Source organism: Salvelinus alpinus, chromosome 15 (genome assembly GCF_045679555.1).
Source record: "Salvelinus alpinus chromosome 15, SLU_Salpinus.1, whole genome shotgun sequence".
Taxonomy (NCBI): Eukaryota; Metazoa; Chordata; class Actinopteri; order Salmoniformes; family Salmonidae; genus Salvelinus; species Salvelinus alpinus.
Window position 1 is genome coordinate 20,297,981 of NC_092100.1, and position 24,234 is coordinate 20,322,214.

General features: G+C 42.7%; 2 protein-coding genes and 1 pseudogene across 3 annotated transcripts; all 3 read left to right on the top strand.

Annotated features, from left to right (window-relative positions):
• The first annotated feature begins 2,913 nt into the window (after positions 1 to 2,913).
• On the top strand, positions 2,914 to 4,972 carry LOC139539654 (large ribosomal subunit protein mL54-like). Its single transcript, XM_071342801.1, has 3 exons — positions 2,914 to 3,248; positions 3,959 to 4,115; positions 4,318 to 4,972. Exons 1-3 carry the CDS (start codon positions 3,065 to 3,067, stop codon positions 4,448 to 4,450), a joined length of 474 nt encoding a protein of 157 aa, XP_071198902.1. The 5' UTR covers positions 2,914 to 3,064; the 3' UTR covers positions 4,451 to 4,972.
• A 671-nt stretch (positions 4,973 to 5,643) lies between these two features.
• Positions 5,644 to 11,641, top strand: LOC139539294 (uncharacterized; annotated as a pseudogene).
• Positions 11,642 to 14,271: 2,630 nt separating this feature from the next.
• On the top strand, positions 14,272 to 23,815 carry LOC139539666 (scaffold attachment factor B2-like). 2 transcript variants are annotated; one of them, XM_071342832.1, is made up of 19 exons: positions 14,272 to 14,548; positions 15,540 to 15,630; positions 15,737 to 15,801; positions 15,908 to 16,090; positions 16,217 to 16,282; positions 16,401 to 16,446; positions 17,194 to 17,623; positions 18,397 to 18,443; positions 18,593 to 18,702; positions 20,187 to 20,336; positions 20,500 to 20,573; positions 20,844 to 20,976; positions 21,078 to 21,220; positions 21,358 to 21,663; positions 21,988 to 22,128; positions 22,388 to 22,430; positions 22,565 to 22,656; positions 22,763 to 22,879; positions 23,057 to 23,815. In XM_071342832.1, the coding sequence occupies exons 1-19, from the start codon at positions 14,384 to 14,386 to the stop codon at positions 23,175 to 23,177; spliced, it is 2,523 nt and encodes an 840-aa protein (XP_071198933.1). In that variant the 5' UTR covers positions 14,272 to 14,383; the 3' UTR covers positions 23,178 to 23,815. The 2 variants fall into 2 exon arrangements, with proteins under 2 accessions (XP_071198933.1, XP_071198934.1); XM_071342833.1 differs by lacking the exon at positions 21,988 to 22,128.
• The last annotated feature ends 419 nt before the right edge of the window (positions 23,816 to 24,234 follow it).

Genomic DNA, 24,234 nt, shown 5'->3' on the forward strand with positions numbered 1-24,234 from the left:
CTCAGGTGAGCAATACCTTGAGACTTTAATGTTAGACATCGCGCACCAGCTGTTATTAATGACACTTCCCTGGTGGGTACCATTATCTACCTCATAGCTTTCTGACAGAGCTCCCCACCCTCACTCGTATTGATCGCCCAAAAATGAAATGTATCCAGATAAAAACCCTTTGTCCAACCCCCATGTTATCCAGCTTGATAAGTAGGCCTTCCTTCCACATCATATCACGAGCCATCTCTACATCAAAGAAAATGGCTACCACCACCTCTTTATTTGCCTGTCCCTTAAGTATGATTGACTCGAGGCACAATACAGGTTCCATCGTTCCCCCTGCCTTTCCTGAACCCACTTTGATCTGGTGACAGTCCTCTACTCTTCAGAAAGTACATCAGTCTTTCCGTTATCATCCTTTCCATAATTTTACATACATGAGATATCAACGCTATTGGCCTATAGCTTGAAGGACTAGTAGTGTCTTTTCCAGGTTTCCGTATTGGCACCACTATCGCCTGCTTCCAACTTCCAGGCAGTTCCCTTCCTGCCACACCTTATTGTAAAGGCCCAATACTTTCCCCATTGCAGTGTCACTGAGATGAGCCATCATGATGTAACACATCTCATCCTTCCCAGGAGATGTTATCCCAGCTTTAGCTAATGCTCTCTTCATCTCGGCCAACGTAAAAGGGCCATTCAATGTATCCCCCACCATCTCTCTCTGATCCAGGACCCCCCGGATGTCCTCCAATACTCCCTCTTAGCTGTAATTATGGTATGTTTTCAACATTCTGAAAGCCCTTTTCCTACTCTCCACTGTTTCTCTACACTCATCACTCCACTATTGGACTGCGTTACTCTTTCTCCCCTCTGTACCAATAGGAATCACCTGCCTTGCGGCCCCTACTATTGCATCGACTGTTTCTATATCTGAATTAAGATCTACCTGAGACAACTCCTGTTCACTCAACTCCTGGAACTGAGCCCACTCCGCTTTCCCAAATATCCATCTCCTCAATTCATTTCCTACTGATTCTTCCTCCCTCAATCCTACAGTACATATGATAGGATAGTGATCACTACCCACTGCAGATTCTTCCAAAACCTCCCAACTACATCTGCCTGCCATTGAACTTGAGATCAAAGTAAGATCCAGAGCAGATTCATTTCCTGTTACTGGGTCAATCCTGTTCCCCAGCCGTCATTAAGACTCACAAGCCCTTTCTCATCCAGTAGTTCCTCCAACACTTGTCCATTTACCTAACCCTCCCAAGAGCGTACTATGAGTATTAAAAATACCCACACCACATTACCCATCTCCTATCTTGACCTTCTACATTCCCAAGGACCCGCAACTCCAGTCTCTTACACGGGTTGTAAAAGTTCACTATTACCATATTCCCCCCTCCCAACCACACCTCCACCACTACATACTCCTGTTCCACTCCCTCTCCCACACACCTATTAGGGATCCCTCACTTTATAAAGGTAGCACACCCTCATCCTCCCCCTGCCACCTTATCTCTACGGACTGCAACATAACCTTGTTTTACAAAACCTCTAGTAGGTTTTAGCCATGTCTCCTGGAAACATATCACATCAGGTTTGGCTGGTAACTCCTCAAGAAACTGGTTGAACTCTTGCCCATTAGCCATCAAACTTCTGGCATTCCATTGAATGATTAACACCATAATGCAAATTAACCAATACATGATTCCTGGCTGGACTGATTATCAATCTTATTGAGGTCACCCTGTACATTTTCCCATGAAGTTACTGTGATCCCAAGATACCTCACTGCCTGCTCCACTATGATCTTTATCTTAGTCCTTGATTGTCATTTTTTGGTGCAATTGATTGCTGCTGTCACAAATGAAACAACCTTCCTCATGTCTCCTACCAGTCTTGTATCCTCCCCCATTCTGCTCCCTCCATCACGCCCAACCTACATCCCAATCTGCCCTGGAATACCTGCTCTTCTAGGTGCCCCGATTGTTTCTGTGTGAACTACCTTCACTGCTTCTGCATACGAGATGTTAAGCTCACTCCTCACCTGCTGCACTTCCCACCTGTATTTTCATCACTGAACAATCCCCATATGCTACACTATGGGCACCCCTACAGTTACAGCACTTTAACTGGACCCCATCTCCCCAATGCATGTTCTCCCCCACACTTCGCACATCTCCTTTTGCCTTAACACACCAGAGCTACACGCCCAAACCTTTGACAGTTATAGCAATGCAATGGTTTCGGAACATATGCTCGCACATAGTAACTCATATACCCAATCCTAACTTTTCCTGGCAATACCAGATCCTCAAAGTTTAGTATCACTGACAAGCTATCCACCTTCTTCCTTTCTCATGTAATAATGCCCTTCACCCACTTCCGTCCAGTTTGATCCGGCATGCTACTATCAACCACACGTTTACATACCTGCTTGAGTTTGAGCGCCAACTCATACTGTTTAGCATTGAAACGCACCACCACCAAACTTCCATCACGAAAAACTTTAGCAGACACAAACTCTTCTACTTTACTCTCCAAATCCCTAGTCAACGCGATAGGACTCACATCCGTAAGTCCACCTTGATCCTTAAATTTCACCAACACCTTGAACTCCACTTCTCTCAGTACAACACTGTGAACCGAACCTCCCTCATCATCACTACTCTCCTCTGTCAAGACCTGCAAAGGCTCCTCAGGCTTCCTCTTCTTCTTAACCTTTACTCTTACTATACCTCTACTTTTTTCCACTCCATCACTACACTCCATCCGTCCTCCTTAACTACTAACCCCGCTACCTTTCCATCCATATCTGATACAGTCACAGTCCAGTATTGATCAACCACCTACACCAGATTTCTGTGTCAACCTGTTGTTGTGGATATCTTCCTCTCTCGATTTCATGCAGATGAGTTTAATGATTGGTACTTTGCTGTCGCATAGAGGCACAGTGATCGCATGCATTCCTCCAAGCAGGTGGCAGTAACGTGCAATAGAAATTCAGCGACGGCTGATACGCTCGGTTTTCCTTAGGAGAAGAAGTTACCCGGAAGTGGCGATTATGAATGTCAAAGACATGCATGGTGGCCATTTGTGTTATCCCTTACCGCAAGAAAGGATGGCAGGTTACGGATTATTCTGCTCTACAATGAGAATTAAATGCTTTGCGACCAATACACCTGTGAGATTTTGTATGAGTAACCTGTTGTATAGAATTCCGACGTGTGGATATGCAAAGAAAGTTGGTAAGTAAATGGCGTCTGTAAAAATCATTCTCCCCCACAATAAAATGGTACGGTGGATAATATGTTTACAAGAAAATGTCTCTAGCTAGCTAGTTACCATTAGAAAAGATAACTGGGTGATGAACCCAGGAACAGGTAAATTACAGACATGATGAGCAATGTTATTTCTTTGATTACAGTATGAATAATTATAGCATCAATATAGTGAGGTAGCTAGCTACTTGCTATGTACCACAGTTCCTGACATAACTTCATGCATGTGCAATCAAAATAATTATTTCACACCCACCCACTGAATCACAGCATCTGACTTGCTTTTGCATATTATCTCTAATTGTGAAGTTTATCTCAAGGCACTGGATCTTTAGAATTTCATCCGAGTGTTTCCTTGCCACATCTCATTCAGGACAATATCTTGAGCCAATGATGTTAAATATATGCTATTGCATTTACAGATCAATTAATCAGTTAATAAATGTAACTGTTTGTAAGACTTTTTTCAAAATCTATACATGGAAACAATTTCATATGTTTATCAAAAACACTGGGGAGAGATGGCTAGAACAAAGCAGAGACAAAGCAGAAGTCCAATCTTGTTCATGTTCTCTAACGCATTGTTCCATGTTTTGTAATAAGACCAGTGAAAGCCGTGCTAAAGTATTGAATGAGTCATAACCTGTTTTCATCTCAACTTACTTTCTCTCTCCCAGCTGCCAAAGGGAAGGGCAAGGGCATGGTGAAAGATGTGCTGAAGGGACCGGAGGTGTGTAAGGACCCTGTGAAGCTCACCTCTCACGCTGTTGGAGTCAACATTTTTAAGCAAGGAGACGACCCTGCACTGAAACCTGCCGAGGAGTACCCAGAGTGGTAAGTGCTCAAATATGGTACTACCTTGAGAAGATAGCTGGAGATCAGTTATGTTTTTCTGCGATATTTTATTAATGCTCAACTTCATGTCCATGAATAGCAGCTTTTGTTTTAAACATATAATGTTATTAATTAATAATTACAAATCATTTCATATGATCAATTTAAGTGACACCAAGCTGCTACCTCTCTTGCCTCCCAGGCTGTTCCGGTTGCAGCTGGGTCCCCCTAAGAATGTCCATGAGCTGGAGCCAGATAGCCATGAGTACTGGAAGGTCCTGAGGAAGGAGCACATGTTGCGCTTTAACAGGTTACACAAAGGGAAGAAGCTGTAGGACCCAGAGCCAGTGAGAGAGAGCCCCTCAGTGATCAGCTGCTCTCTGCAGATCTGTGTTCTGTGTACACCAGACACTACAGCATAGCTGTAACCTGACCAACTCAATACTGTCAGTCTGTATGTCATCTTTCTGCTGAAAAGGAATCACCAATCACCTTGAGAACTTGGACTTGTTGTAAGTAAAGTCAAAAAGAAAGACCTGGATTTTTTATTAATCTTAACTTTTGCCTTTTGATTTCTTATCTCAAATGTTACCATCTATAAGCTTCTTTGAAAAATATCACACATTCAATTTTCACATATTATGTGAGAGTAGGAGTTTTGATTCACATCTTGCAGATGGCATCTGGAATACTCTGTGATCGATGCATGGCGGTGCTAGATACTTTCAGAAAAATGAAGGCCTTATTTATTCTTGTCATTTGTCAGAGTGAACACCTAAATAAATACCCGTTGAGGTCTATTTATTTCATGCAAGAGTTTGTCTATCAATGGTGAATAAACATCATTCTAAATTCAATGACTGTTTCTGTTTTTATTATTTTTGACATTTTGATTTTGATTAATCTGCAACATGTGGTTTAGTTTGATCATTCCAAGCTTCTCTGGCTGAGTTCACAATGGAGCCCAATTGTGATATTTTTTCCACTAATTGGTCAATCACATCAGATCTTTTCTCAACAGCTCTTTTCCAGAGCTGATCTGATTGGTCAAAAGACCCAATTATTGAAAAAGATCATGAAAGGGGCTATCTGTCTAAATGCATTCTTAGATATACTGTATATTTCCCACTGAAGCTGAGTGTTGGTGTGCATAGATAGAGAAGGTGAAAGTAGGCTAAACCTAAGGGGGAACATGGTTGCTTTCATGAAAATACAAGGGATGACACAAAAAGAGGAAACGATGTGAAATGAGGAGTGACGCATTGTTAACCTAATTGGGAGAATATTATTCACACAGACGAGATTGGCAAAGGCAAATTACTGTAGGCTACTTCTGAAATAGAGATTGAGATTTAGAGATTTCTGAACTAGTAGAGCGTTCGGTCTGTCTGTTCTTCCACTGTAAATGATTGAACAACTTATCTAATCGAAAACATCATCGGAATCGGTAAAGAAGCAGGGGTTTGTATGCTTTGAGATAAACATAGTAGTTTACGTGGACAAAGAAATTAATCTCAGGTTATTCCGTATGCATCTGAATAGAACGCAAGTAAATGGATGCGCTTTCAGTTTTTTGGTAAATTCGGATAAATAGGCTACAGCAGTTGGCAGATATTTATTTGTTGTTATAATCTAATGTGTTAATTTTTAGGAGGTAGATCAGCTTCTTTTTTTTTGTATACATGTTATAGCTTTTAGCTAGGCTATGTAAAATCCAATCATACGTTATTTTTGCATGCTTGCATACCAATCACTAAGCATCAGCAAGTGAAAGTTGTGACAATGTGTCTTCTGTATTGTTCTGCCATCACAGCCACTCAAGGTGTGACTGGCACCCTTGACTCTGAATGACCACTGTTGCAGTCGAGTTACCGCTTAAAATTATGTTTTAATTTGAGAACTGTGAAAACTAGGATCAATAACCATTATTTACAATTGTTATTTTCCCTCCAAACAACAGTATTGTTTAAAGACAGATTAGAGATAGGTGACTGGAATCTAAGCATTGGGACGTTAAGTGAAGGAGCTCGGAACAGGTTAGCTGACATGCTGGACAAAGCCAAATGTGGATGGCGACAACTTGCCAATGTTATCACTGAGCAATCTCGATTCCGCTGCAGGTGAGACTTTGAAATTAAACACTCAATGTTAAAAACATTGACTCATAATCAATACAGATTTGATGTTGATATGTAAATCCATACCTTATATTCTTCACAGAAGAATCTTTGTCATCTTTACCCAATGATAACAGTCAATCTGTAACTTTTAATTTGTGATGTTGTGAAGCTGTGGAAGTCTGAAAGATGGCATAAAGCCCCATGGAGAGAATGAGTGTTTCTCCTGACCTGACAGGGGTTTGCCACCATTGATTGACAGTGAGAATGAGATGATCAGCTGTTCGCTCCAGATTCTCAGCCTAACACGCAGCCCCGGCCGCTTTCTCCTGGAGAGACTGTCTGAGCGCTCCTTCACCCTGGGCTTCCTGCTGCACTGCTTGAAGACAAAGGAGCACCATGACGCTGTCCAGTACCTCACTGCCACAAATAGCCTAAACCTCAACAAATTCCTGACTCTCTCTCTGAAATATGTGACATATAGTCCAGCTCCATTTTGGCAAAACATCAACACTACAGGCATCCTCTCAGTCATCTTACCTGGTGTGTGCGTGCATGCGTGTGTTTGTACGTGAGTGTGTGTGTGTTTATGTGTGCATTTGTTTAGTGATGGAGCTGATCCAGATAACAATGCAGCCCAAGGCCCAGCATGCTACAGAGGGAGGCAGGTGGTGCTGGTCTGTAAGGCCAGTGGTCCTACTGCTATTGGCTTCCAGTGGTTCAGAGGCAAAGAAGAGGTCAGTCCATTGCATATTGCAGTCATTATATACCCAGTTCCCACATACAGTGAGAAGTGCTGTTGATTTGAGGAAAGCATTTTAGACATGCAACACACAAAACATGAAGAAGATGCTTCCATGCCACTGGGCAGTGAGTGAGATAATAGGTTCTGGGTGGAAGCAGTCCAGAGCTGGTCCTTTGCCCTTTAACCCCAACCTACCATGGACACTGCATCTGCAGGTTCAAACATGGAGAGAGCTTAATCTTCTCCCAGTGTGCACATGTCCGCCTGGTCCGGTCAGCTGGCTCCAGCTCAGTTAACTCCATGATAAACTATGATATTAGAACATAATAATGTAATGTACATTTTTACATTTACATTTAAGTCATTTAGCAGACGCTCTTATCCAGAGCGACTTACAAATTGGTGCATTCACCTTATGATATCCAGTGGAACAGCCACTTTACAATAGTGCATCTAACTCTTTTAAGGGGGGGGGGGGGGGTTAGAAGGATTACTTTATCCTATCCTAGGTATTCCTTAAAGAGGTGGGGTTTCAGGTGTCTCCGGAAGGTGGTGATTGACTCCGCTGACCTGGCGTCGTGAGGGAGTTTGTTCCACGTTCTACATGACTGCTTGCTTAGCCAGTACCACTTTCTCCTGATTCGGCCCATATCTGGCATGAACTCGGGACATCTGCCAAAATGCGGTGTGGTTCAACTATAACACTGACATTTTGCCAAGTCAGAGATGAGTGGCCCGAGACCGAGACGCGTGCGGACAGCAGTGTACACATCAATTCAGGTTACAATCACTGATTCATAAACCCTTTTTGGTGTTTATCAAATGGCACTGTAGCCTAATAGTAACTGAAGTCTGGACACTGACTGTAGGCCTCACATGTAGCCTATTATAATGTTAACTCCTGCAGAATTAAGTGTTCCTCACAGTAAAATGATAGACCAAATGTACATTTTGTCTCAGGAACATGAGTGGAGAAATATTATTTATTTATTTCAACATCTTGAGAGAATGCGATTGCGCACATAGGGACTGTTGTGTAGTCTAAATGTGCAATTTCATCCAGCTATATAAAAGATGACAGTATTTCATTTTCAACCACATAAAATATGCATCCAAGACGAACTGAAATACTACCAGAAAGGTGTTGGATCGTTTTCACAGCTTTTCATTTTCTTTAAACCAGTCAAACTGATGTGATTTGGAAATCTCCCTGGTCCCCATACGTCAACGCTCGATGAGAGAAGCAGAAATGAAAGAAAAAACTTTACCGATGTCAACTAGATTGTTGATGATGCATTCTATCAAATTATGACATCATTCTGATGAGCAAGGCTTTATTTAATATTCTGGACGAGCATCAAGTAATAAAAAAAGAGAAGCTACATGTACCTAATTATAGACAAGTTGACTAACAAATAAACTACCAAATGTCGGAAATTATAAGCAGAAAAATGTAATATTCCCGCACCCCCTGTCGTTCAGCTGTCCCTGAGTAACATGCGCAGGTAGTCTACATGAGCCTTTTGAAGTAATTGTTTGAGAGTCAAATGAAAACGTCATGACTGGTTGTGTTTATGCCACATTAAAAGGTAGGATAATACTTTTAAAGTTAAATGACAAATCTTTACTATTAGGCCCACAGAGATCCTATTAAATTAATAGGGATTCTATATGTAATTCTATGATTAGGCCCATATACACTACTGTTCAAAAGTTTGGGGTCACATAGAAATGTCCTTGTTTTTGAAAGCAAAGCAAAAAAATGTGTCCAATAAAATAAATAATCAAATTGATCAGAAATACAGTGTAGACATTGTTAATGTTATAAATTACTATTTTAGCTGGAAATGGCTGATATTTAATGGAATATCAACATAGGCGTACAGAGGCCCATTATCAGCAACCATCACTCCTGTTAGCTAATCCAAGTTTATCATTTTAAAAGGCTAATTGATCATTAGAAAACCATTTTGCAATTATGTTAGCACAGTTGAAAACTGTTGTCATAATTAAAGAAGCAATAAAACTGTCCTTCTTTAAACTAGTTGAGTATCAGCATTATGGGTTCGTTTACAGGCTCAAAATGGCCAGAAACAAGAACTTTCTTCTGAAACTCGTCAGTCTATTCTTGTTCTGAGGAATGAAGGCTATTCCATGTGAGAAATTGCCAAGAAACTGAAGATCTCGTACAACGCGGTGTACTACTCCCTTCACAGAACAGCGCAAACTGGCTCTAACCAGAATAGAAAGAGGAGTGGGAGGCCTCGGTGCACAACTGGGCAAGAGGACAAGTACATTAGAGTGTCTAGTTTGAGAAACAGACGCCTCACAAGTCCTCAACTGGCAGCTTCATTAAATAGTACCCGCAAAACACCAGTCTCAACGTCAACAGTGAAGAGGTGACTCCGGGATGCTGGCCTTCTAGGCAGAGTTCCTCTGTTCAGTGTCTGTGTTCTTTTTCCCATCTTAATATTTTCTTTTTATTGGCCAGTCTGAGATATGGCTTTTTCTTTGCAACTCTGCCTAGAAGGCCAGCATCATGGAGTTGCCTCTTCACTGTTGACTTTGAGACTTCTGTTTTGTGGGTACTATTTAATGAAGCTGCCAGTTGAGGACTTGTGAGAAACTTGAACGACGGCATCCCTCCACAGCCAGGGCAACTGAAAGTGACTTCAAACTTAGTGTTTGGTATTGCCACATGAGTTTCTTCTCTGCCGCCTAGAAGTACCTCCTTCACTCAAATACAAGTATCACAGAATGTGTTATATTAATCTCTGATTATGCCTCGGTGTGTGGATGCAAAGGCCTTTGAGGTGAACAAAGACGATGTGTCTCATGGAATCTTCAAACAGTTTCCTCAAACAGAGAGTCATGGAGGACGATAAGGTCACAGTTATGCTGGACAGGGTGGCCAAAGGTATCACTATTACTGATTACATTCAATATACGCTAGACAAAAATACATATTTCAAAGTATTGTGACATATCATGAACACCAATCTTTAAAAATGTCTGTTAATGTAGTTTCTCTGTTTGGTTCATGTATCTGTACAGACATGGGTCTGTGTGAGATCACGCGAGTGCGGCAGGCTCTAGAGTTAAGCAGTAATCTGTCTGAGCTAGTGCACTCACTGACCACATCCAGAGCTCTTGCTGGTCAGAGACCACCTCAGCACGTAACCTGCAGTGGGCCATAGCACATGGTGAGACCTTTGGCTTATTCACCATGCATGTTTCAATCAAGGTACAGTAGTGGAGTGACCAAATGGATTTTGAAGCTGGGTCATCTGTGTAAATCAAGATAACATTATCCCTCTGAGCTAATGCCAAGGCATTCACTCTTGGAGCTGATATGAGTTCAGGTAGAGCTAAGTAAGCACTGCATAACGGCTTCAATAAGCATTGCCTGTCTCTGTCCAGTTCTTCCAGAGAGCCGTAACCTGCAGTTTGACTGTGGCGTGAAGGTGCAGCTGGGCTTCGCAGCAGAGTTCTCCAACATCATGATCATCTACACCAGAATATTGGAGAAGACCAAGGACATTGTGTCCTGCTTTGCCAATCTCACAGACTTCGCTGAGGTTAGCTGCTCCATTGTCAAAACATCTTAATATGTTCAATAGTCTTCCACTGCAGCACAATCTGGCTTGGTGACCCTATTAAACATTGCACAGTAATATGTTTCTGTCCTGTAGACATGTAATCATACTCGTTCCTGTTTCCTATTGTGTTCTTTATGATGGCAGGGTTTGGATATGGATCTGAAGATGGGTAATCAGGAGAGCCTCCTAGATGTAGGGAGTTTACTGCCAATGGACATCCTTCTGCCCACAGAGCTTCCAGGCCTCTACACCCGCCTGAAGGGCGTACAGAGACTCAAGGTGAGGGTTCAAATTACACACTGACTCTCGGCGGTTCCACATGACAGTGGGACCAGTGTTAGTATTGGAAATCCAAATCGGATATCATTGTTACCAGATTTGTCAAAATCAAATAACATTTTATTTTATACATGCACCAAATACAACAGGTGTAGACTTTACCGTGAAATACGTACTCACGAGCTCTTTCCCAACGATGCAGAGTTAAAAATAAAAACAATATATTGGATATGGGAGAGCCCAGCTACCCTGTAGGAACCTTGCTGAAGTGATTATGAATCCCTTCTCTGTGTAGGCCTGTGGTTTATATGAGCTATGTGACTATCTGACGCATCTGTCTTAGCTTGTTCTCATTACAGAAGGAGCTGACATTCACTGTGTACCTTCAGCATCGGTATGCGAACTTGGATGAGGAGGTCCAAGAAAAGCAAACGGTCATTGTGGGCAAACCACTGGTATCCAAACTAAATCTCCACGAACCTTGGCTTCCCTGCTCCTCATGGTCAAGTAGAGGACCTCACATATTGGTTCAGTAACATGTAAAACTTCCATTCATGTTAGTCCTGTCAATTTGTGGAACGTAAGCGTGCGACCCATTCTGTTTTGTCTACAGACCTACACATTAACGTATTGTGCAACTTATTGTTCTACTGTATTTTAGTCAATGCCACTCCGACATTGCTCATCCTTCTTAATTCCATTATTTTAGATTTGTGAATTGTTAAATACTACTGCACTATTGGGATGAGGAACACAAGCATTTCGCTACAGTACACCCGCAATAACATCTGCTAAATATGTGTCTGTGACCAATAAAATTGGATTTGATTTTCATTTGAACTTGCATTACAACAAATTGATCCCATAACCTGCATTGTTTATATGTTAAAGGATACAGAGATAAAAAAAAATTGTAATGGGTGTTTGTGAAAATTGTATGAAAACATAGTGCCTTTTCTATAGTTCAAAGCAGAACCATTAAATTTTGGGCATGGTATTATTACATTTCTTTCACATGGTGGTATGAAATATTAGTCATTTTTTTAAACATAAATAACTTATTAAACCGTGTTTTTGAACATTCAGAATTTCAAATTTCCCTTTAATACAATATAAACAAATCATTTCCTAACAAGGACACTGCCCGGGATGGTGGTAGGAAGAGCGTGCTTGTTTGAAATGGAAAAGTGTTGCGGTAGCTTTTGATAAAGAAGAACATCAAGACGAAGCAGCTGCTTTATAAGCGGGATGCACTGTTGAGCGCTACATCCTGAGGGTTTCATGCTGATTGTATGGAGATTGTGACAGCTGTTTAAATGGCGTCCCTTGAGAAGGCAAGAACAAGATGTATGTCAGGAGAAGTGCAGTATTATCATAAGGAAACATATACTTGGAATACAGAGGAGGAATGGAGGGAAAAAGAGAGGCAGAGGAGTTCTAAGAGAGAGAGGGAGGGAGAGGGTGAGCTTGAGTCAGTTAAAAATGGTGGAAAAAAGAACAATAGTAGAAAGTGTAAGCAGAGTGAGCTGAAGACAGGAGGAGAAATGGAAGTGAATGAGGTCAAAGTATCGGAGGTGGTAGGTGTGGTGAAGTTCTCGGAGCCCGAGGCTTGCGCCATCGGTCAGGATAAAGATGAGTCTGTGATAGTAGAAGGGAAGTTTTTGGAAAAAGTGGACCCTTGCCTTTTGGCTGATCCATTTGTGGTTTCAGGGTGGGTGAAAACAGAGTTGGGTGCTGTGGAATCGGTGAGGGTAACCAGAAGTGGTCTTGTGATAATTGTTTGTGTTTCTGCTGGTCAGAGGGAGAAAGCGCTCTGCATTAATCGAATGGAGGCGAGGAAATGTGAATTGTTTTGCTCTCAAGAAAAGCGTGCCATTGAATGGAGTGATAACTGGGGTAGCAGTAAATGTAAAAGTTGACCAACTGAAGGGGAAGATTCCCGGTGTTTGTGATGCTTGTTGTTTGGTGCGACGCAGACAGGGTGGCGTGAGTGGTGAAAGTGAAGAGTCATTGTCTGTTCTTTTGAGTTTTGATGTTGAATCTTTGCCCGACAAAGTGATTACATTTTACATTTTACATTTTAGTCATTTAGCAGACGCTCTTATCCAGAGCGACTTACAGTAGAGTGCATACATTTTATTACATTTTACATACTGAGACAAGGATATCCCTACCGGCCAAACCCTCCCTAACCCGGACGACGCTATGCCAATTGTGCGTCGCCCCACGGACCTACTTCATGGAGACATTTAATTTCATGAATAGTAGCAGGAAGTAATAAAAGCATTTGGTAATTACCTGATATGTAGGAAACTGAGCTTTTTCAATGTTTAGTTCATAATAATTGAAGTGGCAATAAATACACTACTTGGCAATTTAATGGAATAATTGGAATTGTTCGGTCTTCCTATGGTCTTCCTAAGTGCAAAACACTAATATCAGCATGTAAATGATTTACTTACACAGAATATTCAACAGTGTATGAATAGTTGAAAGGTTTAGGATCCCACATAAACCTTTCAACTATTCATACACTGTTGAATATTCTGTGTAAGTAAATCATTTACATGCTGATATTAGTGTTTTGGTGATGTTAGGTGATGTTAAGTGATGTTAGGATATATCCTGTACAAGCTTTTGTGTCGAATATATTACGTTGTTGCAGGTGTAAAGCTTATAGGCTTGTGGCAGCAGTGTGTAGGATGGAGGTTCCTAAGTGTGAGAAGTGTGCAGAAGGCCATGAGACAAAGGAATGTGTATCAATGGGGAAAGTAGTGGTATGTGTTCATTGTAGGGGTGCCCATGGGGCTGGGGATCAGAAATTACCCGTGCGAGAGAGGCAGGTCGAGGTTTCCAAGGTTAGACTAGTGCAGAAGTTGTCATATGCTGAGGCAGTGAAGAAAGTAGAGGAATATGGGTCAAGGCAGACGGATCCTGAGAGGAGTGGTGTGAGTAGTAAATATGTACCAGTAAAGAGGGATATGCCAATAAGTTATATATGTTTCAGTAAGATTGGATTTTTTGCATTTATAGCGATGGTTATCAACTGTATTGCAGGGATGGAACGTAAGTCGCAGAAAAGGTTGTGGTGGCAGCTGCAGAGAGGTATGTGTGTGTGAAACTTGACATCAGAAGAGTTACAGGGTGTGTTAAGTGGTGGTGTCCCATCCTTTCAGGTTCTTGGCATGAGTGGAGTGGAGTACGGTGGTGTTATTTTTTGTGAGTGTAGTGTTAGATGGTCGGGTATTTGTTTATCAAGTAAAGTATAAGGGAGTTGTATTCCAGTCTAGTAGGTGGCGGTAATGCAGCATTTATTGGATGCCAACCGCCGTTAAACCTCGTCGAAGAAGAAGAAGAACACTGCCACCTACTGCCCTCAGGTACAAACTGTTATCAAAAAACGCATGCGCAGTGGAATGTCCTTTTCAAAGTACGCCATTTTGTAACAGTAGACCGCCTGTTTTCGCGCAAGAGAGCAGCTATTCGGTGATTGCAAACACTTTTTTGTTGCGTTTTCTCAGTGTAATAATGGCTGAAAACTCTTCGGCAGGAGAAGCTGGGGCTGTTGAGATTCCTGAGGGAGCGATTCGCAAATTGTCGGAGTTGAGAGTCATTGACTTAAAAGCCGAATTAAAAAGACGAAATTTGGACACCATTGGCATCAAGAGTACGCTGACTGAGAGGCTGAAAAAGGTAGACATGCTAACTAGTAGATGGATAACGTTAGCTGTGCTAATGTACTTGGTATTTTGCTAACAGATGACCTTTTGTGTTAATTCCACAATTAAGCGGAACCTGTATAATTTAATTAGTTAATATAATTATCAATAGTTAGCTATAACCACTAGCATTAGCTAAATTTGATATTCACTCCAAATGAGAAGTGAACGTTAGCTAACCATGGCCTTGCGTTGCGTTAGCCACATGGTTCCCTTTCCTCGAGTACCCCTACTCCGTATTCTAGAACTAACACACCCGATTCAACTACCAAAAGTCTTGGTGGTTAGTTCACCATTTGAATCATATGTTCTAGTTTTGGAATACATAAAATACGTTGAATGGAGGTGGGTAACTTACTGAGAGGTTAGGGCGGCGCACAATTGCCCCAGTGTCGTCCGGGTAATGGGATTGTTTGGCCTGGGAGGCATTATAATTAAGCCGTCATTGTAAATAATAATTTGTAATTAACTGACCTGCCTAGATATATAAAGATTCAATAAAATAAAAATAGAGGTTTGCGAAACACGGCCCCTGCCTAGGCCTGCAGCTAGCTTCCCGAGTCAGATGGGCTTCCGAATGGCGCAGCGGTCTAAGTGTTAGAGGTGTCACTACAGCCTCCCTGGTTCGAATCCAGGCTGTATCTTAACCGACCGTGATTGGGAGGCCCATAGTGCTGCGCACGATTGGCCCAGCGTTGGCTGGTGTAGGCCGTCATTTTTTCTTAACTGACTTGCCTAGTTAAATAAAGGTAAAATAAAGATGTATACATAGCTAACTAACGTTAAGTAACAATAATTCCACCAGCCAGCACCCTTGTAGCCTATAACTGACCACATAGCTATGTGTTTGATAGCCAAATTGGCTTAACTCCTGAAACCAGATCTAACATAGTTGGCTAGGTAGCTAGATAATCATGATAATCATTCATAATCATTCATTCATCATGTCATCAATTTCTCCACAGGCGATTGAAGAAGAGGGTGGAAATCCAGATGAGATGGAGGTTGTTCTCGATGGAACTCCTAAGAAGGCACTGGCTAAACGGACCTCCAAAGGTATGTTAAAGGAGTGGAAGCAAGGTCTTAAGTCAGCAATAATATCTTGAAGTAAAGATAAAATATATTACAGAGAGCCTTAAAATGAGACATTGCTCTTCTGCAGGGAAAAGACAGGAGAACGATGAACCAGAGGACTGCACCATGGAGGAAGATTCGGGTGATGGGCAGGTGTGTATCAACCGTTGAATCACCTGGTTTAATCTAATGTAATCGCTTTGCTCTACTGTTAGTCTCCCTGGATAACAATCTATTGATGAATTCACATGCCTTCAAGGATGACATGGAAAACATGCAGGACATGGACATCCTGGATATGAATGTGCTTGATGAAGCTGAGAATGACAACGGTATGCCGGGAGAGGAGGAGTATGACACGGATGAAGTCCTGAACGAAGATGAACACGACATCGGCATCTCTGGCTTTACTGAGCCAATGGGCAAAGCCAAACCTGAAGAGGTGAGACACATGCGCTAGAGTTGTGTGGAACAGTCATGTCTAATGATGTTTACAATATTACCGTACTTGTTTGACATGTTGCACCATGCTGGTGTGTGAGTCTTTTTTTCCTCTTTCTAAAACTAGGATGTACAGGCTAAAGTAGCAGACATGGAAGATAATGAAGATCTCACTTGCCCATCAGCTAAAGAGGTATAGTTGGTCATTTGTTTGTAGTTGGAATGAAAACACACTGAGTAACAGTAAAAAGCCATTTGTGGTTGGTACCGACCAATGTTACACTAGATACATTTTCCATTTATTTCTTTAGGTTCAAGAGAAGGATCCGGATCCCGAAGACTCAAAGGAAGAAATAGGTACCTTTTTGAGAAGTGGTTGGAAGTTCATATGAATGCACACTTTCTTTTTGCAGTGTAAACCTTGGAATGCAAGTCCGTTAGATACAAATTATTGCTGTGGTTGGTCAGAGACTGGAAATCCAAAGATAATTGCTGACTGTGTGTTGATGCTTGTTAACTAAAATTGTTAAATACTCACATTAATCTGTCAATTTTTGGCACCCTCCTATTATTAACACAGAACTGGTTAACAATCTGAAGCACAGAGCCAGTAATTAAAGATGTAGTTAGTGAGATGTTGCAAGTGATATGCAGTGTTTTTAGGTTGCCACACAGAGCCAGAAGAAAAGAAGACTGAGGCCCATTTGAAACCAACCATTCAAAAGCCTAATATTCTCACTGGACATGAGACTAATGGAATTCTGAATTCAATGTCACTTACCACATTATGGACACTCATGAAGTCAGCACTTGCATGAAGACGGACCTTCCTTGTGCCTCTGGTGATCTTGTGGCTTTCTTCAGATCAGATCTTTTTCTACCTTGCGATCAGGTGAACTGAAATGGTCGACTTGAATAAGGAGTTAGGCTGCTTGGTCAGTCTCTTTGGTTTTTCCAGTCTCTTGTTACGTGTATATCTGTGTATACATAGTTCAATGACAGCGGAGGGCCACGTCCTTTTCCAGCCTTGCCAGTTCCACGTTAACCATTGCTGTGTTTCAGAAGTAATTAAACTCTGCCATTCTATTCCTGTTAAATCCGTAGAAAATGAGAAAGTAGCCGGGTCTTGTTTATCTGAGCCACTAAATGAAGAGTGCCAGGAGCCACCAACTGAAGATCAAGGCACCACCGTGGACACGGTCAATGTTGCAGAGGAAGACGATGTGTGCGACACCACTAATGCAGAGGAGGCCATCAATGTAGAGACTGAACTGTCGACTAGCGACAAGGACGTTGCTAAGCTAACTGAACGTCAAATTAAAGACGCTGAGAACACGCAAAATGTCCCGGAAGACACCGTTGACGCTGAAAGTACTCAGGCTGTTAGTGTAAACGAGCAGGGCGGAAGCGCTGTTGATTCTGAAATGGTTTCTAAGGCTGAGGGTGAGGAGGAAGACAAGACTGAAGAGAACGCTGCAGAATCAACGGCAGTGAAAGAGTCCTCTTCTGTTGAGGGCGATGATCAGAAAAAGAGGTTTGTTGTTTTCTGTCTACTAGAACAATGGCTATCTGTTGCATTGGCTCCTTTTTTAGCAAGTTTTAGTGCTCTTTTGGAGGCAAAATGGTCTGCGCATTTGTCAAGTTTTCATTTTGTCATTCCCCACCTATACCTCACCTCTTAACCATCATAAAGGAATGTATAGATGTGGTAAAGAGGTCAATGGAACTTGACCAAAACAATGGAAACGCGTGGTGGAAAGATGCCGTGAGGGAAAGAGCTCAAATCTCCTCATTTCCCCCCCAAGCAAAATTACTCTACTTTTAGGCTATTTGTGTTTTTTACACTATTATAAGGTTAAAATTGGAGTATAATGCTTGTATGGATGTCAACCCCAATGAATGTTCATGTCATCGTCTCCAACTGCATTACAGTTAAACGAGTGGCTATCACTGTCTATGCTACGAGCTTATACGAACAGGACTTAGCATTTAGCAGTCACTTCTAAACCTGAAAATGCACGGCTACTAAATGTAATGCAGCCCAATCAATCCAAATAAGCACCATTCCGGCATCCTTCTATCCCTCGTGGTCTACGTTCCATTGACCTCTTTACTGCATCTATTGGGAGTTTCTTTGACCATCTAAGGCAACCTAGTGACATTGACACCCACCCAAATCACTGTGATGTTGTATATGCTGGGGATAATTCCTGTGTGCACAGGGTAAGTATAATTCATCTGGATGAGACCCCCTCCCCCAGGTCTTCTAAGTTCCAAATATTCATTGTGTGTTCTCTTTGCCTTTAGTTCTGATGAGGAAAAGGGTAGCAAGCCTGACTCAAAAGAGGATACGGGTAAGTGTGAATATTGTCCCCCTCTATCATTTTGTAATTGGGATGTCCATTGTAGATAATTGCAAGTAATGTGCTCTCACCTGAATGAGGTGCTGAATCAGCTCTGATTTGAATGTCCACCTGAGTCATGTTTGTCTGTGTTCCAAAAGCCCCTGCAGGCAATGCTCCAGCTAGTAGTGGCAGAAACCTGTGGGTTAGCGGGCTCTCCTCCACCACAAGAGCGACTGATCTGAAGACTCTGTTCAGCAAGTATGGGAAGGTCAGTATCCTGAGGAGAAATACCACCCTTTTTGGTGTATGTGCATGCATGGTGCATGAATGTACACTGAACAAAAATATGAATGCAACATGTAAAGTGTTGGTTTCATGAGCTGAAATAATTTTCCCCTGAAAGTTTCCCTACGTGCAAAGAAATGTATTTCTCTCAATTTTGTGCACATTTATCCACCTGATGTGGCATATCAAGAAGCTGATTACACAGGTGCACCTTGTGCTGGGGACATTGAAAGGCCACTCTAAAATGTGCAGCTTTGTCACACAACACAATGCCACAGATGTCTCAGGTTTTGAGGGAGTGTGCAATTGGCATGCTGACTGCAGGAATGTCCACCAGAGCTGTTGCCAGAGAATTGAATGTTAATTTCTCTACCATAAGCTGCCTCAACGTCGTTTTGGAGAATTTGGCTGTACGTCGACCATCCTAACAACGGCAGACCATGTGTAACCATACCAGCCCAGGACCTCCACATTGTCTGATAATAGCCACCCGGACAGCTGATAAAATTGTGGGTTAGCACAGCTGAATAATTTCTGCACAAACTATCAGAAACCGTCTCAGGGAAGCTCGTCTGCGTGCCCGTCGTCCTCACCAAGGTCTTGACCTGACTGCAGTTTGGTGTCGTAACCAACTTCAGTGGGCAAGTGCTCACCTTCGATGGCCACTGGCATGCTGGAGAAGTTCTTTTCACGGTTTCAACTGTATGGCGTTGTTTGGGCGAGCAGTTTGTTGATGTCTACGTTGTGAACAGAGTGCCCCATGGTGGGGTATGGGTAGGAGTAAGCTACGGACAATGAACACAACTGCTTTTTATCAATGACAATTTCAATGCAGAGGTACCGTTATGAGATCCTGAGGCCCATTGTCGTGCCATTCATCCGCTGGCATCACATCATGTTTCAGCATAATAATGCACGGCCCCATGTCACAAGGATCTGTACACAATTCCTGGAATCTGAAAATGTACCAGTTCTTCCATGGCCTGCATACTCTCCAGGCATGTCACCCATTGAGCATGTTTTGGATGCTCTGGATCAACCTGGTCTTCCGGTTTCCCATCAATCTCCAGCAACTTCGCACATTGAAGAGTGGGACAACTTTCCATGCCACAATCAACAGCCTGATCTACTCTATGCGGAGATGTCGTGCTGCCTGAGGCAAATGGGCACACCACAGTGACTTGTTTTCTGATCCACTTCCTTCCTTTCATTTGTAAGCATCTGTTGGTCACAACTTGTCTGTATTCCCAGTAATGTGAAATCCATAGATTAGGGCCTAATGAATTTATTTAAATTTACTGATTTTTGTTATGAACTGTAACTCAGTAAAATCTTTGAAATTGTTACGTTTTATTTTTGGTCAGAATAATTGAGGAAGATGTGGAATGGTACTGCCTGTTCTTTTGGAGCCCACACACACACTTTCCCTGCCCAACAATTAGGGTCCTATCATTCTCCATCCCTCAGGTTGTTGGAGCTAAAGTGGTGACTAATGCCCGTAGCCCCGGTGCTCGCTGCTACGGCTTTGTCACCATGTGTTCCACAGATGAGGCCACCAAGTGCATCAGCCACCTGCACAGGACCGAGCTCCACGGGAGAATGATCTCTGTTGAGAGGGTGAGGGTCATTATCTACCACCGTGCATATCAGTTGCCTTTGAGACCGACCACTGCTGTACACACAACAGCAAACCTGTAGTGTTTCTCAAATTAATGGGTTGCCTTCATTCAGAGAAGTGAGGTTTGACCATTCTAATCTGTCACTTTGACCGCTGTTCCAGGCTAAGAATGAGCCTGCTGGGAAGAAACCTGCTGACCAGTCTGGCACCGATGGGATACCCTCCTCAGACTCCAAGTAAAGGCTGATAACACGTCATTACACATTAAGTTATTATGTACTGTATGTCATGTAGTCTGTACAAGGTATGACAGCAATCCATGCTTTGGTTTCATTTCCCTGGCAGTGGCTGGTACTGTTTCCAGCATTTGGAAACCGTGCCAGGGAAACTAAACCAAAGCATAGATTGCTGTCATACCTTGTCCATAGACTGCTTTCAGGGTAAGGAAACCAATATGTCACTTTGTAGTTTGGGTGAACTATTCCTTTAACATTTTCTCTATCCAGGTCCGATGCAAACAAGGATGAAAAGGCTGAAGGGGAGGTCGGGAAAGATGGAAAACGCAACGAGAGAACAGTGGTGATGGACAAGTCTAAGGGAGAGCCTGTTGTCAGCGTGAAAGCCAAAAGCAAAGACCGGGTAAGATACCCACATGTTGACCTCTGTACTCCATCTATTGAACTTTCACTTCAAACTTTTTTGAAAAGTGGTTACGCTACATGATCTGTTATTCAATCCAGAGCACCAAGAGTCGTGACCGCAAGTCTGCAAGCAAAGAGAAGGATATACTGTCGTTTGACCAGATCAAGGAGCAGCGTGAGCGAGAGAGACAGAGACAGCGGGAGAGGGACATCAGGGAGGTGGAGAGACGCAGACACTCTGGGTGAGGAGTTGCTCTAGTTGCAGGACATTTCACCTGAAGCCAGCTTGTTATAACAGTTGGTAGTATGCTTTGAAAAGGGACTCGTCGTTCAAAGTGGGATCAGCTAAAAAATATCTCTCGTCCTTTGTTTGTTCCAGTGAACGCGGCAGTGGTGCAGACAGCCGCACGGAGCGCGAGCGTATCCGCCTGTTCCGGGAGAAGGAGGAGCGTGAACGCCTCCTGCGTAAGAGAAACTTCCTGGAGGTGGAGAAGGAGCGGCTGAACTTTGACCGCTTGGAGCGTGAGTTCCTGGAGCGCGAGCGTCAGCGAGTGGAGTATGAGCGCCGGCGTGAGCAGGAGAGGATCCAGCGGGAGAGGGATGAGCTCCGCAGGCAGCAGGAGCAGCTGCGCTTCGAGCAGGACCGCCGGCCCCTCAAGAGGCCATACGCCGACGTGGACAGCAGGTACACATTTTATCCCTGTCTTTCCCCCTCTCCATAGCATCAGTACCCCCCCCCCCCTGTTTGAATTACCAGGTCGCTGTTATAAAATAGATTTTAGTTTATTTTTACAGGGACAGTGCACATTAATCAACGTTTCAGTAAAAGTGCCGTTTTTAGCCAACTGGCTAATTTGCGACCGCAGTTCCTGGGCAGGTTTTTAGATGGATATGGCCACAACCACAACCTCAGCCTCTAGATCTTCAGTATGCATGCCTGTCATGTAAAGGTGTGCGTGGCTTGAGGATTTTTTATTGCGACTGACTGACAAAGACCTGCTGCTTGTAGGAAAGACAACTGGCAGGACAACAAGAGGCTGGCTATGGATGACCGCTATGGGGGGCGCTCAGACTTCGGTCGCCAGGAGCGCTACCAAGACTTTGACCACAGGGACCGCAGTCGCTACCAGGACGATTCCGTCATTGACAGGTACAGAGTAGACTAAGGTTATTTGCCGCGAGCTGACATCAGCTGTTATGAAGGTTTATGACATCATTGTCCTTGTTGTGTAGGCCTTATAGGGGTGTCAAATATTTTTCGACTGATTCTGTAACAGATGCCTATATGTAAACTTATGTAAAGGTAGTATTACTGGCCAACTGCTTGTTTGTGGTGAATTTGTAGTTGTATGCCACATGCTTTGATCATTGCTGGATGTTTGTTTAATAATCTGAGATCTTTCCTGTAGGAGGGACACTTCACGGGCTGTGGTTGCGGACCGGGATAGTGCGGTAAGAGACATGGCCATATGTATGCATTGAGGTTCTTGTAGGACCACCTCTGTTTTACAACATTTTCTCCAATTTAGTGGCTTTTTAAATGTGTACTTGATTGTTTGTTTTTAATCATGCTTCCCTCTCGGCAGCACTTCTCCGACCGTACCGAGAGGCACGGAAGGGACACTCGTGACACCTGGACCGCTGCAGGAAGTTATGACAAGCGTACTATTAATCCAAGGTCAGCTTGATTTAGATGGCTTTGACAAGTTTATTTACCTCTCACCAGTTGGAGACCAATGTGTGTTCTGCACTTCTCTGCGTCAACTGTCTGCTGTTTCTTTCAGGGTGGGCCGTGACTGGGACTCAGGACGGAAAATAGATGGGGACCGAACATGGCAAACAGGTCGAGACGGTGGCATCCCAGGCCAAAGTCACATTGGGGCACGGGGAGGAATGGCAGGGTAAGTTGAAATATATAGCGTTATTTACTATTTTTTATAACACACCAGTCAATGTAGGTTTAGGAAATGTGGGGCCAGATGGATTCATCTTTTGAGCCAGGTGCAACTTTTATTCCCTCCAGTTATGGCGAAAACCTTATAGCAATACTTATACTTAGTGTCTTTTCTCACCCACAGTCGTGGTGGCTACATGCCAACGGGGACCTCCCAGTCCCTCTCTGGAGCTCTGAATCGTCAGAACCAGATGATGCAAGGCAGTGGGATGCAGGGTGGCGGGGCATTCGGTCGCCGCTACTGAGGTCTGAACACCCTTGTTCCCAGTCACACGTTTAAGTGTATGCAAGTGAAACCGTCTGCAGCTTGTATATTGCTCACGGAAGCTTCGTGAATTCAGATGTTGCTTTTATAGTCCCTTTGACTTTCTTTCCTCAAACTAAGACACGATTGAACTGAACATCTGAGTTTTAAATGTCTCTGATCAGATCATCCATCGGTTTTTCATTCTGACTGTCCTTTTGTTTTCAAATTGATTGGATTTTATTTTTTGTGTATTTTAAGTGATTTGTATGGGTTTGAGTTTTGGTAGAAATGCTCAGGAATGCGTCTGCTTAAACCGTTTGCTAAAACCTGTGGGGAACTTGGTTGCGGAGAAGTACGAACCCATTAATGATCATGATTGTGTTTCAGACTTCATTTCAGTAACTGTCACATTGTCTTTAGTTTTTGTACTTAAAACAACTCTTTTTCAGACTTTGTATTGACACTGTAACTTCTTCGCAGAATAGAAGTACCATGTTCACAATAGGAAACAAATCAACTGTGTCAGATTCAACTGCAGTTGTACTATACCACTGGATGGCACCTGATGGCTATTTTTCTGCTAAATGAAAATGCTGCCTAATAAAATTCTTTTTGCAGTGCAACTGCTAAACGGTTTTTTGACGTGTCTTTCTCATCATAATGACATTATAATGATTAACATTTACCTGTCAAACATGGTTAACAACAAAAGGATCATGGTAGATGTACAACTCTCCACAAATCCAATAGAATAGTGGGCTTATAAAAGCTCAGGACTCTTCATGCAACCAGAAAAAGAGCAAGGACATAATCCTTGTGAAATGTGTTGTGTGTTTATTTCAGGTTGTTTGAGCCTTACATTTAGCAGTGGTTAGGTTTAAAATCAGAAATTGTGTAAATGGGTGGGGTTTAGCCATAATTAGGATCTTTGTGGCTGTGTTAACTAATGACCTTTCCAAACGTGTGGTTGTCACTACAGCCACAAAGTCAATTGTAGCTAAAACCTACATATTTCCAAAATGTTTCATTATCTGATTTTAATACTAAACTTAACC

Excerpts from the sequence above, each read along its gene's own strand:
- LOC139539666 (XM_071342832.1), top strand. The coding sequence starts at position 14,384 with ATGGCTGAAAACTCTTCGGCAGGAGAAGCTGGGGCTGTTGAGATTCCT. Across the intron at positions 15,802-15,907 it reads AAGATTCGGGTGATGGGCAG|GATGACATGGAAAACATGCA; the intron begins GTGTGTATCAAC and ends CATGCCTTCAAG. Across the intron at positions 16,091-16,216 it reads GCAAAGCCAAACCTGAAGAG|GATGTACAGGCTAAAGTAGC; the intron begins GTGAGACACATG and ends TTCTAAAACTAG.
- LOC139539654 (XM_071342801.1), top strand. The coding sequence starts at position 3,065 with ATGAATGTCAAAGACATGCATGGTGGCCATTTGTGTTATCCCTTACCG. Across the intron at positions 3,249-3,958 it reads TGGATATGCAAAGAAAGTTG|CTGCCAAAGGGAAGGGCAAG; the intron begins GTAAGTAAATGG and ends TCTCTCTCCCAG. Across the intron at positions 4,116-4,317 it reads GCCGAGGAGTACCCAGAGTG|GCTGTTCCGGTTGCAGCTGG; the intron begins GTAAGTGCTCAA and ends CTTGCCTCCCAG.